General features: G+C 37.5%; 1 protein-coding gene across 6 annotated transcripts in view; it reads left to right on the top strand.

Moving 5' to 3' along the window:
* LOC108320232 (two-component response regulator-like APRR7) overlaps positions 1-18,550 on the top strand; it is a 41,437-nt gene that overhangs the window by 10,598 nt on the left and 12,289 nt on the right. For 3 of the 6 annotated variants that reach the window (XM_052875584.1, XM_052875583.1, XM_017551602.2), the window contains 6 exons: positions 1,400-1,561; positions 1,673-1,806; positions 2,127-2,288; positions 9,253-9,433; positions 10,212-10,554; positions 10,653-11,460. In XM_052875584.1, coding sequence (XP_052731544.1) covers positions 1,400-1,561; positions 1,673-1,806; positions 2,127-2,288; positions 9,253-9,433; positions 10,212-10,554; positions 10,653-11,460 — 1,790 coding nt within the window. Of the gene's footprint in view, positions 1-1,399; positions 1,562-1,672; positions 1,807-2,126; positions 2,289-9,252; positions 9,434-10,211; positions 10,555-10,652; positions 11,461-11,801; positions 11,970-18,550 lie in introns of all 6 variants that reach the window. The other 3 variants (XR_008248125.1, XR_008248124.1, XM_017551603.2) reach the window with 3 other exon arrangements.

The raw sequence follows: 18,550 nt of genomic DNA, 5'->3' as shown, positions 1-18,550 counted from the left end.
TTTCTTTTACCATATGAGTCGAAGGACACACTGAAAGGTGTCATATGATTAGTTGCACCCGAATCAAGGATCCAAATACCTTGAGACACATGATCAATAATATTGAGACAAATCTTACCTTTTATGGACATTCTGTAATAAGTTGTTTTTTATTTCTTTTACCATATGAGTCGAAGGACACACTGAAAGGTGTCATATGATCAGTTGCACCCGAATCAAGGATCCAAATACCTTGAGACACATGATCAATAATATTGAGACAAATCTTACCTTTTATGGACAGAGTACATGATCCAAAGGACTTACTCATTGATTCATCCATTGTTTTCAAAGGAGTAATTTTTACTTCAAACATCCCGTAGAACGCAACCAAGAGTCTCCAAGACGATGACGGGGTATGAGTCACACCGAGAAAAAAAGGAGCAGAACTTAAAACTCAAATCTACTCAAATATAGGCCAAACGGGTCGTCACCAACCCTAAAAACAGACTCAGGAGGCTCCGGCGACTCTTCTGTGGCGAGTGAATCACACAGAGAAAAAAGAGCAAAACTTAAAACTCAGATCTACTCAAATATAGCCAAAACAAGTCGTCACCGACCCTAGGAATAGACTCAGGAGGCTCCGACGACCCTGTCTGTTGCGGCGCATGGAGGCTCCTCTCACGGAGCGACTTTCAGCGTTGTGATCGCCGGTGTTGGGCGCACCTTTCTGCCCTATCAATGACCCCAACCGGCGACGGCGGCAGGGGCTGTTGTCGGACAGCAACGACGGTACAACTTGTTGTAGCGGAATCGAGCCCCAAGATGAGGAGCTTTGACACCAAGTTTAAAATAAGACTTATTTTATTATTCTCAAATCATAAAGATACATTCTCATACCCTCTATTTGTAATAATCTTTTTCTCCTAAAAAGGGAAATAGAGAAACTAGGAAAAATAAAATAAAATAAAAGATTATGTAACTATTTCCTCTAATTAGGAAGATTTTAAAGATATTATCTCAAATTACAACAAAATAAATATATAATTATATTGAAAATTTATATCCTAGTTCCTGTAAGTATATGGCATAAAAGCAATCTGTTGTCACGCACAGGATTATTTTATTATACAACTATGGTCCCGATTTTATTCATGGTAAAGTAGAAACAGCTACAGGGAAAGGACCTGGTTGCCCCTAAATATGGAGGTGCTCTATTAGACTCCTTTACAATATAGGCCAAGCAAGCATGTAAAGCCTGCCTGACTTTAGTTTTGAAGAGTTCAGTTTCTGTTGTTATGTTTAATTATTGTAAAGCAAGCTCTTATGTATCGATTGACTAATAATTTTTAATATAATTCTGTGACGAGTGTAATACTGTTACATGAGAGCTTAATGTGTTTTTGTTTTTTTTTTCCAGTTATTGAAGCAGCTAACGGATTGCAAGCTTGGAAGATATTGGAGGATTTAACCAATCATATTGATCTCATTTTAACTGAAGTGGCAATGCCTGGTTTATCAGGCATTGGTCTTCTGTACAAGATTATGGGCCACAAAACTCGGAGAAATATTCCAGTAGTTAGTAAGTTTTTCCAAGTGCTTGTATATGTTTTGTTTGAAGCATTTCTTTTTCTCATCACATGCCGTAAAAGAGCTACTCTTTTCTATGGCTTCTAATGAAATTGGTCTGCAGTGATGTCATCTCTTGATTCTATGGGTTTAGTCTTTAAGTGTTTGTCAAAGGGTGCCGTTGACTTTCTAGTCAAACCCATTCGGAAGAATGAGCTCAAAAACCTGTGGCAGCACGTTTGGAGAAGATGTCACAGTGTAAGCTGATTTGAATTTTTCTTTCCTCACGCTATATTTTTTATTTCCTTTTCTTTATGGCCAATAATATGTATGAAGATACAAGCAGTCTGTTGCCTTTGCTAAATCTATGGGCTAAAAATACTATGGTAGGATTGATGTAAACGCGAGAGTTACTGATTATTACTACTACCATTAGTATTATTATTATTATTAAATAAATGTCCATGGATTTTTTCTCAATGTCAATGTAAGATTTGTGATACTTTATTTCATGCTTAAAATTGTCTATTTCATATGATGTGGGCCTTTGTTTACTTTCTCAATTATGAGAATTGCAGTCTAGCGGGAGTGGCAGTGAAAGTGGAACGCAAACACAGAAGTCTGTTAAATCAAAGAGTCTTGAGAAGTCTGAGAATAATTCTGGGAGCAACGACGAAGATGATAATGGAAGTGTAGGCCTGGATAATGGGGATGGAAGTGACAATGGTAGTGGCACTCAGGTATAAATTCAGTATTTTTTGAAAATCACGCATGCATGGATCTTAAGGGTAAAGTTAGATTTCACGGATCTCTTTTATTTTTATTTGTCAATTCATACTTGTTGAAATATGAGTGTAAATATTAAACAATATAGATATATAGATTGATTGAATAATAAATATAGATTTGTTTGTAATAGGTCCCTAAAATTAAGGGATTGGGATTAAGAGTTTTATTTCTCGAGATTTATTTCCTTTTATTGGGATTTCATTTTTCCTATAAATACGAATGTTTGTTTTTTTTTCATATCCAGAAAAGTATCCCATGATCATTTCTTACTGCCTATACATTTTTTCACATGGCATCAAAAAGCTAAGTTTTTTCCCCGGTGTCTTTTTTACCCCTTGCAGTCTTCATTGCCATTTTATCTTCAAGAGGGTGCAATCCTTCATTGCTGCACTTTCATCTTAGCAACCCTTATTGCTGTTTTCTCTTTGTAAAATCACCCATTACACAACCAGTTGCTGATTTACATCTCCATGATGTCTTATTTAAAACCAACAAAAGAAGATTATTCTAGTCTTTCACAAAAGACGGGTGAACTGAGGCATTAGAGCTCCCTACGCAGCAGATTTATACCAAAGATTTAGGTTCTCTCAAATTTTTCTTAGGCATTTGGCTCTGGAAATAAAATCTATCTATGACAGGACCCCAAACATCAGAGTGAATTAAATCAAATCGAGAAATACTTTTTTTATTACTAATAGGATAAGATGCATGATAGTGTTTTGACAATTGACAAATATCACAATTAAAAGACTCAACATACTCCTTGGTAAACAACTGGGAAACAAGGACTTGATAAGACTAAATGAAGGATGCCCAAGCCTTTGATGATGTGACCATATTTCGGAATTTGTCCACGTCTCAGATGTAGCTTGTTAACTCATGATTTTTGTGTTGCTTTGGTCATCAAACTCTAAAAAATACAACCCACTTTGCTACTTAGCTGTTAAAATTGTCTTCCCCGTGACAAGGTCCTGTAAAACACAATAAGTTGGAAAAAATGTTACTGAACAATTTAAATCCTTTGTGAGTGTTTGCATAGGGACATGTAAAATATCTTTCAATACAATAGATGAGTCCAAAATTATATTCCCAGAGCCGCATATAGGTATACCATGTGATAGGTTTCTGAATATGAAACCTATCGAACTCCAAGTACACACACAACAAGAACTCTGATGGCACAAAGAAAGAATTTTTGTATTGCTATTCAATCAATGTACACGTATAATAACCGTTAGGGAGCCTAATCCCCCTCCACATGATATTGTTCCTGTCTTTACAAAAGAATTCCAAGCTAACTCGAAACAGAAGTACATCAACTCTATTTATATGAGCTTATTCCCGCTCCCACTAACTGTAACTATAACAGTTAGGCTTCTAAAATACTTCCCGGTTACCCACCCCCCCCCCCCCCCCCCCCCCCCCCCCCCTAACTCTTCTTTCTCCTCTCATAAACCTTCCATACTCTATCACCCTGACCATTCGCAACTGTAATAAGTTGTTCTTTATTTCTTTTACCATGAGTCGAAGGACACACTAAAAGTGTCATATGATCAGTTGCACTCGAATCAAGGATCCAAATACCTTGAGACACATGACCAACAATATTGAGACAAATCTTACCTTTTGTAGATAGAGTACATGATCCAGAGGGCTTACTCATTGATTCAACCATTGCTTTCAAGCACTCGAGTTCCTCCTTATAAGCTTTCATATCAAGATCTGGTGGTGGTGAAGGACTAGATTGTGTTGGTGGCTTCCTGTTCTGAGATAGTATGATTTATCCATCTTTGAGTAGACCCTTTGTTGTTTCCCATGCGCTCGAGAACATTCTTTCTTTCATGGAGTTTGAAGCATGTTTCCTTGGTATGTCCAAATCTTTTACAATATGAACAATAGTCCCTATGAGTGCCTTTTTCAAACGACTTTCCCCCAGCTTTTGTTCCCTTATGGACTTCCTTTCCGGTTGTCATGGCAGAGTCTGTGTTGGAGATCCCCCCATAATGCATGACAGTTCTCTGAGTTTCTTCTCCTCTTACCATAAAAAAAACTTCTGATAGGGATGGTAATTTTTCTCTTCCAAAAATCTGTACCTAGATTAGGCCGTACTCATGATTTAGGCCATGGATAAAGATTCTTCCCTTTTCAATGAATTCAGCAAGTGCGACAACATCTGTTTTACACATCTTAATTGTTTGGTTTTGATCGAATTCCATCCAAAGTCCATTTAGGATTCTGTGATATTCTGATACAGAAAGGAAGCCCAGTTTTGTATTAAATATCCTGCTTTCAATGTCATAGTTTGCAGCAAGGTCCTTTTTTAATGAAAAAGTACTCTATAAATCATCCCATATTTCTTTTGCAGAAGAATGAAACATAATTTATACTTATCTCAGGAATCATGGATTGCCACATCCAAGTCATAATTAGTGAATCTTCATTGTCCCAATTTGGAAAATGAGTGTCGTTTGGTCCTGGTCCTCCTGGCTCCCATTGTAAGAAATTCTGACCATCCAACCAACATGTACCTCCTATATTTGGTAGGTCATTAGGACCCAAAGGAATAATTTTTACTTTAGACATCACGTAGAACACAATCAGGTGTCTCTGGTGACTTTTTCCGAGACAACGATGGCGTGAGGGTCACACCGAGAAAAGGATAAGAACTGAAAAACTCAGATCTACTCAAATATGGGCCAAACGGGACGTCACTGACTCTCTGGTGCCATGTATATCTCATCTTCTAGATCACCATGAAGAAAAACATTTTTAATGATCAACTGGTAAAGGGGCCATTGACGAATGACAGCCATAGCAAGGAAAATACGAACCGTACTGGTTTTAGCCACAGGAGAAAAAGTATCACAATTGTGAAGGCCATAAACTTGAGTGTATTCCTTAGCTACTAGACGAGCTTTGAGAGGATCAATTGTACCAGTAGGACCAACTTTAATAGCATAGACTCATCTACAACCAACAACCTTCTTACCAGGTGGAAGGGACAAGGTCCCAATTGCCATTGTGTTCAAGTGACTACATTTCATCAACCACGGCTTAGCACCATCTAGGATGACCAAGTGCATCATGAACATTATTAGGAACCTTAATGGAAGATAAACAGAAGCAAAAGAGAAATATGGAGAAGACAAACAATGATAACTCAAAAACTTATGAATAAGATATGGATTACGAGTAGAGCAAATACCTTTCTGAAGAGCAATGGACAATTATCATTTGAGTCAAGAGAAGGTGAGGAGGATGAAGGATCCATGGTGAGGAAATCTGATGGAGGAGTATCTAAGTCTTGAGAATCTTCAGTGGTCTGAGTTTGAGATCGTGTCCGACGCTGATATGTGAGAAGAGGTGGAGGAACAATGTCATTTGCATTGAGTTTGAGGTAAAGTAACAGGAATAACCAAGGGATCACATGATGGTAGGGGAAACATTTTGTTGAGCAGATGAACGATCCTCCATAGACAACAAGAAATAGGTGTATCCTCAAAGAATGTGACATCAACAAACATATAATATTTCTTGGTGGAGGGAGAATAACATTTATACCTTTTTGAACATGAGAGTATCCCAAGAAAACACACTTAATAGCTTTTGCAGAGAGAAACATTATGAACAAAAAAAGTACACCCATGTGGGGAGACACGATATTGAGTGTTGTTTGGAAAAATGATAGAGTGGGGAACTTTATTCTCAAGAGAGGAAGAAGGTACCCTATTGATTAGGAAACAGACAATGAGCATTGCCTTAATGATGAGACATGAATATTATATTCAACATGAGGGAGCGTGCAGTTTCAATAAGATGTCTATTCTTTCTCTCTGTAATACCACTTTGTTGTGGAGTGCGGGGACATTTTAACTGATGTAAAATTCCTTGGGAAGATAAGAATGAAGAAAATGTTCCAAAGAAATATTCCTTAGCATTATCACTTTTGAGGATTTTCATTGTCTTCCCAAATTGGTTCTTAATCTCATTAAAAAAGGACATAAATATGGACAAAAGTTCAGAGCATTCTTTCATTAAATAAACCCAAGTACATCTAGAGAGTTCATCCATGATGGTTACAAAATAATTAAAACCAAACGAAGTAACATGACTTGGTCCCCAAATATCAAAGTGAATTGTTGAAAAAGGAAAAATACATTGTCTCTCATACCTTTTAGGATAGGAAGATCTAACATTATTTCCTAACTGACAAGACTCAATGTAAGACTTAAATGTTTTTGAGACTTGAACCATCATCTTCCACTTGGACAAACTTGGGTGTACTAAACAATCATGCAAAAGTTTTGGGAATGAAGTTGTAAAACATGAAACTGAAGAACTAGGTTTTAAGAAATAAAGTCCTTGAGACTCATGTCCTTCTCCAATTAGACGACCCATACCATGTTCTTGTATAACAAAGGAATTAGCAGTAATGGTTATAGAACAATTGAAGCAACAAGTCAATTGGGTCAAGGAGATTAAATTGTAAGGACAATAAGAAATATACAAAACATAATTTAAATTTAGTGAAGGAGATAAGGAAAGTTTGCCAATTCCCTGATATGCCACTTTGGATCCATTGACAACAGTAATAAAATGAGGAATTTTCGAAGAGAACATGGAAGAAAATGAAGGAATGTTACCAAAGATATGGTCTGAGGCACCTGTGTCAAGAATCCATAGACTATGACCTTCCACATATTGGATATGTAGGCAGTTGACACATTTGACATGGAGGAGGATTGGCTAAGATTAGAAGATTTTCCAAACTTGTACCTTAAAAATTCTTGGTACTCTTCATTTGAAATTCTGGATTCTAGATGATCAGATTTAGAAACTTGAGCAACTTTGTCTAGATAGCCATGTAATGCATTACATTTCTCTTGGGTATGGCCTAGTTTCTTACAATATGTGCATTGAGGACACATACTACGACCACCACGTCCTCCTCAGTTACTTCTGCCTCCTCTTCCTTGTGGTGCTACCATAGCTGATGTTTCAATACCATCAATTGAATTCTCGTCGTTTACTAATGTAGGCACCCGAAGAAGTCGAGTAACTAAGTTGTCCATTAATGGGACTTGATCACTAGCTAAAATTTGATCACGAACATGATCAAAATCTAAGTACGACCTTCTTAGAATGAGGACCATGTAAAACTTATCAAGCTTCTTGTTGATACCTTCTAAAGAATCAGCTGCAGAGAAATTCTTTAACTCTTCTACAGTAGCACGAGCCTTTCCTATGTGAGCGACCATATCGTGATTGGCTTGTTTGAGGGAAGTCACCCTTTGAGTTGCATCAAAGAGATGTTGTACATCATTAGTAAAAATATCTCCTATCTTTTTCCAAAAAGAGGAGCAAGTTTTGTAAGGTCTCGCAATTTCTAAGACCTTGCCATAGGACAATGCATAATTGAAAGTTAAGCTTTTGCCACTTAGATATTTCTTCATCAAATATAGTGGAAACATCTTGTTCAAGATGATCATGATATCCTTGACCAAGAAACCATAACTCCATGGAAGAAGACCAAGTTAAATAGTTTTTCAGTTGAGTTTTGCAGAAGTAATGGTAGGAGTAGTAGATAGAGAAGGTGTTCCACGAGTCAAGGTCAACTCCAAAAATTAGTCATCTTTCTGAAGCTACTCCTGGCAAGGGCATCTTTGTTCCCGAGTTAGGGACAATTCAGAAATTAGTCGTCCACGAGAGTTTCTCTTGTATACAATATCAGAGGAGACAAAAGCAACCTAACCTAAAATTATAGTTAGGAAAAAATTCCTAAAATGCATAATGACCATCATGGTTTTGACATTAATAGTAAATTAATTGTTAATGTTGTTTGGGACATGTATTATGCTATTCAGGGTACGTGTAAGATCTTGTGATGTTGACAATTGGACTTATACTTTAAGTAATGTGCTTTTTCTAATTTTGGGTACATAAATGTCGTTTCTTTTATGATTTTTTGTTTCAAATTTGAAAAATATATGACCAATTTAGTCAATTGACCCAACTCGACTAAGTTTCATGGTGTTGGGTCTTAAATTAGATTGAACTGCCTAACCTTAGCCACTTACACCCTCACAGTATAGTATCATGTTGATTTTGTATCTACATGTAAACCACCTACGCCAGGGTGTAATTAATCTTACAGCCATGTACATCAGAAAGTTGATTATTTCTCCTTAAATATAACTGTCACACATACTCAAATGAATGGTTTACTTTGAACGCAACCTGTTAATTTGAAAGTTTTATATTTTACGAATTGTAATGTTGTAAAAAATCTTTTTACATTGAGTAGGAAGTGTAGCGCATTGTGTTTCACTAATTTAATGCAAAATAAGTGGTTTATGTAGTTGCTACTATCTCACGAGGCCCGTTATGTGCCTTGTCTAGTCTAAAGAAAGAATGCCAATCTGGCAGCAGGGGAGTGAGAATTCTTTTACAGGAGTGAATATAGGGAAAGAGGTGGGAATGGGAGAGTAGGAAGACATTGTGTGACTTGGAGAGAGGAGGGAAACCTCTAATATAGTTGTAACTCTGGAGGAATTGTGCTCTCGTTAGTACTTTCTGATAATTGTATAATACACCTAATTTTGCATTTCTCTCTGTTTTTTTTTTCCTGTGATTCTGCTTGTTGTGTTATATGAGACTTGCATGAGATGCTGTTTTCACTTGTTAGTTTGTGAAAAAGTAAAGGGCTAGAAACCTTCATAATTTTACTTGTCATTCATTAAAACATCACTAAATTCAAATATATTAGTGAAGTAAACAGTTAAACAGCAAACACCACAGAAAATTGTCAGCGTACTTAGATGGGACTAACTGAGACAGTGTTATTGAGTGGAGGTCATGTTCTAATTCCTGTAACCAAGAGCTACTTGACAAGTTCTTTGTTTTCTTCTTATGCAGAGCTCATGGACCAAACGTGCTGTAGAAGTTGATAGTCCCAAACCTGTCTCTCAGTGGGATCAAATAGCTGAGTGCCCTGACAGTACTTGTGCTCAAGTTGTTCACTCCAATGCTGAACTCGGTGGGAACAAGGTGGCTTCCCTAGGTGCAAAGGAGTGTTCAGAACAGAAGGAACAACTTGGTAAGGCCGAAGTGTCTTGATCTTCATGTCACTGCTTTAACTTTCTCACTTACAGTCAACCAAATTGTATGTGTTTGACGATAATGTCAATTTTATGATGTGTTGTTGAGTGAATCTTTTCATGGCATTAATTGTATGTCCTATCTTGCTTAGGGATTTGTAGAAAAAAATTTCTTCCCTAGCATTGGATTTAATATTCTCTTCGTTGTTTTCATTATGTTGTTCTGCTTTCGGGTTTGCCTTGGGTACCCTTTTTCGTAGCACATGATTCTTTAGAATATAGGTTAAATTCCCTGTAGGTGACATTCATTTAGGAACCAGCTATGAGAAAAACTCAAGTTCTAGACCCTTTATTGTGGGTACTTGATTGTCTTTTGCTAATAAAAAAGGGTGTATAGGTTAGTTTTTTTCTTATTACATTTCATACGTATTGATCTCATTCAATTAATATGCGTAACCTCTCCCCTAAGTGTGGGTTGCCAGCTGTTCATACATGCATTCATGACTTGTTGCAGATTATGTAATATGCATGTACATTTCTTTTGGGAAGATTTATTTTATTTTTCCCTAGACAATGTGAAAGAGATGGTGAGAGTTGATTCCCTAAGTGTGGGTCGCAGGCTGTTCATGCATTCATGTTTGTATTGCCCATGCTTGTATATGAGTGTACCTTTATTTTGGGATGATTTATCGTATTTAATTCTTTTCCCTGGAAGAGATGAAAGTTGACTCAATAGAGATATTGACTTCATGGTCAACTATATCAATGGGGTTCCAGTCAAAACTGCAGGTTCTAAACATAGCAATGCACCTGATGCCGCCCCCTCTAAATCACTGGACCTTAATTGTGAAAATCAATCAATCAAGCTAAGGTGCAAAGGTTTATCATTGTCTGAAGCCATTACTAGCAGTTCTGATTATCAGATGCATAGTGGAGAATTTGAAGCCTTAAATAAAAGGCTGAAGTCCTCAGATAGTGAAAATAAAGGTACTAATAATGATGAAGAATTGCCATCTCTTGACCTTAGTTTAAAGAGGCCTAGAGGAGTTAAAGATACTGGTATTACAATTCAGGATGATAGGAATGTCTTAAGACGTTCTGATCAGTCTGCTTTCTCAAGGTATAATGATACTATGTTACTGTTTATTTTTTTGTTGTTCTGAATTCATTTTAAGGTGGATAACTAACTGTTTAACTGTTAAAACTCGTTTGCTACAGGTACAATGCAGCCTCTAACGCTAAGAAATCTCCCACTGGATGTGTTGGAAGCAATTCTCCCTATAATAATAGCTTAGAAGTTACAAAGAAAGATTCATCTCATGATATTCAATCTCATTCAAGCGGCAATCTTCCTAACCAAAATTCAAATGGTGCTAGCAATAACATTGATATGGGTTCCACTACTAATAATGCTTATGCTAAATCTGCAGTTATAAGTGAGCTAGCAGTGGCTTCAACCAAATGTTTGTACCAAACATCCGCTTTCCAGCCTATAAAAAACAACCTTGTCTGTAAATCTCAACAAGTCATCTTACATAACACTGAAGATAAAGCAGCAACAATGCTGGCACTACCTAAAGTAGACAGACATAGAGATTCTGCTGCTCCAGACTTCCATCTCCATTATGAAAACAATAACTGTACTGATGACATGCACCAGCTGCCACCTGATCATGATGCTGAATCTGCAAAGAAATTGGCTACTGCTGCTACTCCACATTGTGGTTCATCAAATGTGGTAGAAGTGCTAGTTGAAGGTAATGTTGGAAACCTCAGTATCAATAGAAGTGTTTCAGGAAGCAACAATGGAAGCAATGGCCAAAATGGGGGCAGCACAGCAGTTAATGCTGGAGGAACAAACATGGAAAGCAACAATGGACTCCCTGGGAATAGTGGCAGTGGCGATGCTAGTGGAAGTAGAAGTGCCAACAGAGGAGATCAAAACAAGACTTCTCAAAGGGAAGCAGCCTTAACTAAATTTCGCCAAAAGAGAAAAGAAAGAAAGGAGAGGTGCTTTCATAAAAAGGTAACAGTCCATAGAGTACATAAGTAAGTGATTTAATATATATTGCTATGATGTTGTAGAAACTGGAAATTATATGTTTTAGACTATATATACTTCTTTTTCCCAGTGGTTGACCTCTGTAAACATAATTCTCGAGAGAATTTCAACAAAAGAAATTGAATATAACAATGGGAGAATTCCTAAAACCCCTTTTTGCCTAACTATTTCTCACCATCCCACCCCTCAAATATATCCAACCTTCTGGTGGTGATACTATAGTCTTTCCTATCTCTATTCTCTCCATCCAGCTGTTCTTGCCATAAACAGTATTCTTGAGCGTTTCTGTGCTGTGACATGTAAAGACAGTTGCACTCCCTTCAAGTGACAGTCATGTCCAGAACTAGCAAGATGTTGCCATGAGTGAAACAGCTAGCTGCCAATATGAATTGGGGTCAAAATGTGCCGCTTCTGTGACCCAACGATCTTTGGAGGAGTGGTAGGGTGTTGCAACGCTCTAAATGGGTATGGAGGTGACTTGCTAACTTGGACATGAATTTGTACTTTTTAACAGTTTTATATGCTCCCGCATGAGTTTATCTTAGTATTGAGATTTGATTCCAAAATCATTTCAGTTCAATTTGCCTGTGTGAGCAGAAAACTGAGCTTACAAATTAACACTATTGTTTAATAATCTTGCCCTAAACATTTTCTCCTTGGCAAAGGGTAAAGCACCTCAGCTGATGATGTTAGAGGCCTTTTCCCATTTTGAAGCCAAGAAATTTCTTGCACCCCCTCCAAATACAACATTTTTTCTCCTTTATTCTGCACATAAGACACCTTCAATTGTAATTTAGCATCCTCCTATGTTTTCCTTAAAGCATTTGAGGAAAATATGATGTATATTTTCTGATTTGTGAAATATACAAAAGGCTTAATAGCCTTTTTTGTCCCCAGTTTTGTTCAATTATGTCAATTTGGTCTCTGGTTTTAAAAAGGTGTCAACTTGGTCCTTATTTATTAAATTTTGCATCAAAATTGTCCCTTCCGTTAAATAGAAACAAACAGCGTTAAGGATGGATGACCTGGCAGAAGACTGATATTTTTAAATTGTATATAGGGTGACGTGTTTAGTATTTTCTTTAATTATAATTAATTTGAATTAATGTTTTTCTTTTAATTACTTTTAATTATAATTAAACCTCTCTCACTTCCCTTTCTGCCCCTTTCTGCTCCACTCTGCCTCCAACACCCTATCACCACCCCCACCCCCAAACCCCTCTCTCACAGCCGCAACATTCTGGAAATCCAAGCCTACAACCGCAACAGAAGAAGCGAATTAAGAATGAGCAGCGCGAAAAGAAACGACTTCTTACAGAGTTGAGTACCGTGATGTGACGCTGTTGTTGGGGAGAGATGGAATGGACGACATGAACCCTAACGGCGAGCGATTGAGAGCGTTGGGACATGGAAACGAGGAGGGAAGAGGAAGAAGAAGAAGGGTTGTGGAGAAGGAGTGAACGAGTTAGGGTTTTGGAGAGAGGGTCCCAGCGGTTGGGTGCCATCATGAAAAAGCCGTGACTGCAGACTGCTTGCTCCAATTGGAATGGCTCTGATTCAGAGGGAAGCTCCATGTGGAATTCGAACCATGCTGTTCCTTCTGGGTGCTCGCTGCAACGACGGTGGCAACCCTGGTTTTGTGTGTCCTCCATTAGAATTATCTCATTCTCTTATCCGAACATACCATACCAACCATTAAACTGGATTTTCTCTTAAGTTAATGTGCGAGTGAGTATATCATGGCTTCTGTGGTGTTTAGCTGCAAAACTCTTGTAGTTCTCAAGTTGACTTTCATACAAGTGGAAAATTTTTTCTCTGTTTTGCTTAAGATTTTGCATTTGAATAATATTTCTTCACCCGAAGGTCTAAATCTTTCACAGTTTCTCTCTGGGTGCCCGAGAAAATACAAAATGCAATTCTAAATTCCATCTCTGCACTCATTCTCTGACACGTAAGCATAAATATATCTACAAAATGCCACATCTTCTGCCAGATCATCCATCTTTAACGCCGTTTGTTTCTATTTAACGGAAGGAACAATTTTGATGCAAAATTTAATAAGTGAGGATCAAATTGACACTTCTTTAAAATCAGGGATCAAATTGACACAATCGAGCAAAACTGGGGACAAAAGAAGCTATTAAGCCTATACAAAAAATGGTATAAATAGAATACAAGGGAATAATTTTGTACACTAATCTATCCCTGAAAACCAGGGAAATAATTCTCCCAATAAATGCTCTACATATATAAGGAAATAAAACTAATCATATTTATGTTAAGTTTTATTATGGGCTGTACAAATCAGAATTGAACGATTCTGATTGATATCTGCTGATCTCCAACACTCCCCCAATCTGGGTGGTAGATTTCTATCATACTCACAGTGGATCTAATGTTTTCACGTGTTCCTTGGAAGAGCCTTTGTCAGGATGTCTGCTGTTTGTCTGAATGATGAAACATGGTCAACACTTATAATATCATTATCACTTTTTCCTTTAATGAAGTGTTAGTCAATCTCCACATGCTTTGTCATATCATGGTGGACTGGGATCTTTGCAATGCTTATAGTAGCTTTGTTGTCACATAATATCCTAATAGCCTAATTCATATAATTCATAGGAATTCTGATTTCCTCCAGCATCCTCTTAAGCCAGATTCCTTAACAGATAAGCCTTAGCTTTGAATTCTGGTGCTCACTACTCTTTGTCACCATCAATTGCTTCTTGCTTCTACAAGTCATGGAGTTTCCCCACACAACAGAGGGGCATCCTGCCCAATCCGAGTCAGTATAGACTTCAATGCCTCTGTTTGAGTTCTTCTTGAGGTAGAGTCCACCTGGTGTGCCTTTGAGGTATTGGAGGATTCTGTTTGCCGTTTTTTCATGTGGGCTTCATTTGGGTTAGATGTATAGCAACTAGCCAAGCTCACAACATACCAGGCCTAGTATGAGTTAGGTAGATTAGCCTCCCAACTAGGTTTTGATATCTATCTTAATCAGCTTGTGGACTTTCTTCTTTACCTCTCTTTTCCAGTTCTATGGGAGTATTGGCTGCCTTGCACCCAAGCATGTTGGTTTCTTGAAGTAATTTTAGTTTGTATTTCCATTGTGATACATAAATAACATTTTTTGTCCGAGCAATTTCCATCCCCATAAAATATTTGAGCTGACCCAAGTTCTTCACTTCAAATTCCTTGGCCAAAAGTCCCTTCAGATGCTTGATTTGATCATATCGTTTCTTGTGATAACTACATCAACATAAACAATACCTTCCTTTCCATGGAGTGTTTGAACCTGTCTTCCTTGACATCTTGAGTCAATCCATTGAACCATGCTCTCGGTGATTGCTTAAGGCCATATAGAGATTTTCTGAGCTTGCGCACCATGGTTGAGGTTTTGGATGATTCAAGTCCTAGGGGAATTTTGCAAAAAGACTACTAGTTCACTGTTTAGGAAGACATTTTTGATGTCTAGTTGATAAAGTGGCCAATAAATTTACAGTTAAAGAGAGTATGACCCAAATTGAATTGAGTTTGGCCACTTATGCAAAGTCTCTTCGTAGTCCACTCCATATGATTGGGTAAACCCTTTTGCCACAATCGGGCTTTGTACCAGTTTATACTACCATTAGCGTTGTATTTGTAGGAGAATATCCACTTGCATCCAATTGGTTTCTTCCCTTCTGGTAGAGTGGTGATCTACCATGTGCCACTTTAGACATCTGTTGCGGTTACCCATTCTAGTTGTTGGAGTGCCACTTGAACATTCCTTGGGATATGTGTGCTGTCAAGAGATGCCACAAAAGACCTATACCTCGTGACAATTTTCTGTAGGACGCATTTCTCAATCGGGATTGTCAACGTCATGATTAAGTTCAGGATTAGAAACAATGTTACCTAAGGAAAACTCATTTTTTGAAGCTTGGTTGGATTCATTACTTTGCCATGGGAGTTGTGCTACACTCTTCTCCCTTCCTTCTCTTCTTGAAGTATGTTGTCCAGTTGTCTTCTCATGTAGCTGGGGCCATGATTTTGCTGAGATGCAATCCTCTCTAGCTTTAGTTGGTTTAGTTTCTAGTGCATGTAATGTAGTTTTTAGTTGGCTTTGCTACAAGTGCAGTCTCAGCTGCCTTTGCATTTGCTACTGCAGTTTCCTCTCTGCAGATGCAGTCTTGGCTGGCTCTGCATTTGCTATTGCAGGTGCAGTCTTAATTAGCTCTGCATTATTAGGCCAATTCGGCTAGGTCAAATCCCAAAAGTTGGGATTCTACCACTTTACTTGGACAACTCTTCTCCCTCTGAATGCCAGCATACGGGTAATAAGGCCGATTTCTATAAAACATGACATCCATGGTGTGGTAAAATTTCTTGGTTTGAGGTGAATAGCAGTTGTATCCCTTTTGGTGGGGGGACTAGCCGAGGAATATGCCACTTTCAGCACCTTAGCGGTGCTTTAAAATTGTGTTTCCAGTATAGTATGAAACAATTTAAATATTCTACCAACTTTTGATTTATCCTTCACTAGGAAAACCCAAATGACATGTTTGTGATCCTCAATGAGGGTGACAAACCATCTTTGATCTAGTGACATTTTTTGCCTGGGATGGACCTATATATCCCTATGAATAAGGGATAAAGGTTGAGACAGTTTATAGTATTGAGGTGGGTATGTCTGAACAATTGCATTATTTCACCTTGAAACAACTCCTGATTTTTAATGAATAATGTTGAAAACATTCTTTTCAAGTATGTAAAGTTTGGGTGGCCTCGCCGATAATGCCACAATATGGCACAACTTTTACTATTTGGAGGTACTGTTGCACAATAGTTGGTATTGGGTTCAACTTCTAATGCTTTAGCTTGGAGGAGGTAAAGTCCAATGTAAAACCCCGCAATTGAGTGTCACATTACCCGTACAATGCCATTCATATCCCTTGTCTAATGAATCATAGCCCTGCAGACATGTCTACTGCATTATAGCCCATCTATAGGAAATTTAACATACACATTTAATCCATTCCTCTAATTAACATTTAAAAGAGGTTTTACAAAACATGATTTGTTACAAAAATTTTAACTACACTACAAAGGCCTCTTGCTTTCGCTATTGCCAACCATCCTTAGCACCTGTTGTATTGTCTGCTCGCATTTTCCAACACGGTAATTGCAACAAAGATCACAAACATGAAGCAAAAAGGGTAAGTTAACTAAAAGAAAAACGAATGTACATACATGTATATCACATCAAAAATTTCAAATACATTGTTCGACACATGAGCTAACATATCACCATGCATATAAGTTACGACTCATAACCTTTGTCTACTCTCTAACACCACCTTTCAAAGCATAGTGTCAAGTTGGAAAGGATCCTACCTCCTTTTAGCTCAAAACTACCTTAACAAGGTATCGTTTGATGCATACCATTCATTGTCTTATGGCCATTTTCACTCGTAAGCACTAGCTTAGGCCATTTGCCCCACTCTATAGATCCCTTCAAAGGGTCTCCATAATCACAAAAGGAGGTGCTTCAAGCAATCCCAAAACGCAACAAAAACATGAGACGAAGGAAACTAACAAGGTGGACAAAGCTGGTTCCCTGTTGTTGCCATTGTTGGGCCTTTAACGAATGTAGTCTATCCAATTGTTGCCAATGTTTACTGAGTGTATTAAAATACTCAGTGACTGAGAAATCACCTTGTCGCATTTCATGAAGTATGCTTTCTTAGATATATCATGTTTTATGTTAATTAGGGAAACATAGACTTTTGCTATTGTTTGATATTGGTAGATATTGTTGATATTTTTTTTTAACAATATTTTCTATTTACCATATATATGTTTTGTTGCCATATATACTTGTATCATTCTTCATTATAAATATATTACCCTATATGTGTTTTAGACACAATGGAGATTAATCCTGTTGTAATTAGAGAAGATATCTTTAGAATCTTCCTAATTAGAGAAAATAGATATATAATCTTCTATTTTATTTTGTTACCCTAGTTTCCCTATTTCCCTTTTTTAGGAGAATTAGATTGTTAGAAATAGAGGATATGAGAATGTATTTTTTATGATTTAGAATAATAAAAATCAATCCTATTTTCTACTTGGTGTCAGAGCTCCAAATCTTGGAGCTCCATTCTACTGCTGCACCACTGCTGCTGTTCGACCAACGCTGTTGCTAGTTGGGGTCGTTGATAGGGCAGAAAGGTGGCGACCACAACGCCGAAAGTCGCTCCGGGAGAGAAGCCACCACGCGTCCCCATGCGCTTGAAAGCAATGGTTGAATCAATGAGTAAGCCCTCTAGATCATGTACTCTGTCCATAAAAAGGTAAGATTTGTCTCAATACTGTTGGTCATGTGTCTCAAGGTATTTGGATCCTTGATTCAGGTGCAACTGATCATATGACACCTTTTAGTGTGTCCTTCGACTCATTGTAAAAGAAATAAAGAACAACTTATTACAGTTGCGAATGGTCAAGGTATACATATATGCGGCTCTGGGAATATAATTTTGGACTCATCTATTCTATTGAAGGATGTTTTACACGTTCCTCAATTAGCTAATAGTCTTATCTCTGTGCAAAAACTCAAAGGATTTAAATTGTTCAGTAACATTTTTTCCAACTTATTGTGTTTTTGAGGACCTTGCCACGGGGAAGACGATTTTAATTGCTAAGGAGCAGAGTGAGTTGTATTTTTTAGAGTTTGATGACCAAAGATACACAAAAATCATGAATCAACAAGCTACATCTGAGACGTGGGCAAATTCCCAAATATGGTTACGTCATCAAAGGCTTGGGCATCCTTCATTTAGTCTTATCAAGTCCTTGTTTCCCATTTGTTTACTAAAGAGTCAGTTAAGTCTTTTATTTGTGATATTTGTCAATTGTCAAAACACCATCGTGCATCTTATCCTGTAGTGATAAAAAGAGTATGTCTCCATTTGATTTAATTCATTCTGATCATGGATTCTATTTTCGAAGCCAAATGGTTCGTTATCTTTATTTGCGATTGTACTCATGTCACGTGGACATACCTCATGAA

This window comes from Vigna angularis, chromosome 3 (genome assembly GCF_016808095.1).
Source record: "Vigna angularis cultivar LongXiaoDou No.4 chromosome 3, ASM1680809v1, whole genome shotgun sequence".
NCBI classification, from domain to species: domain Eukaryota; kingdom Viridiplantae; phylum Streptophyta; class Magnoliopsida; order Fabales; family Fabaceae; genus Vigna; species Vigna angularis.
The sequence above is the reverse complement of the archived record's forward strand: the minus strand, read 5'-3'. Positions and strand labels throughout refer to the sequence as shown.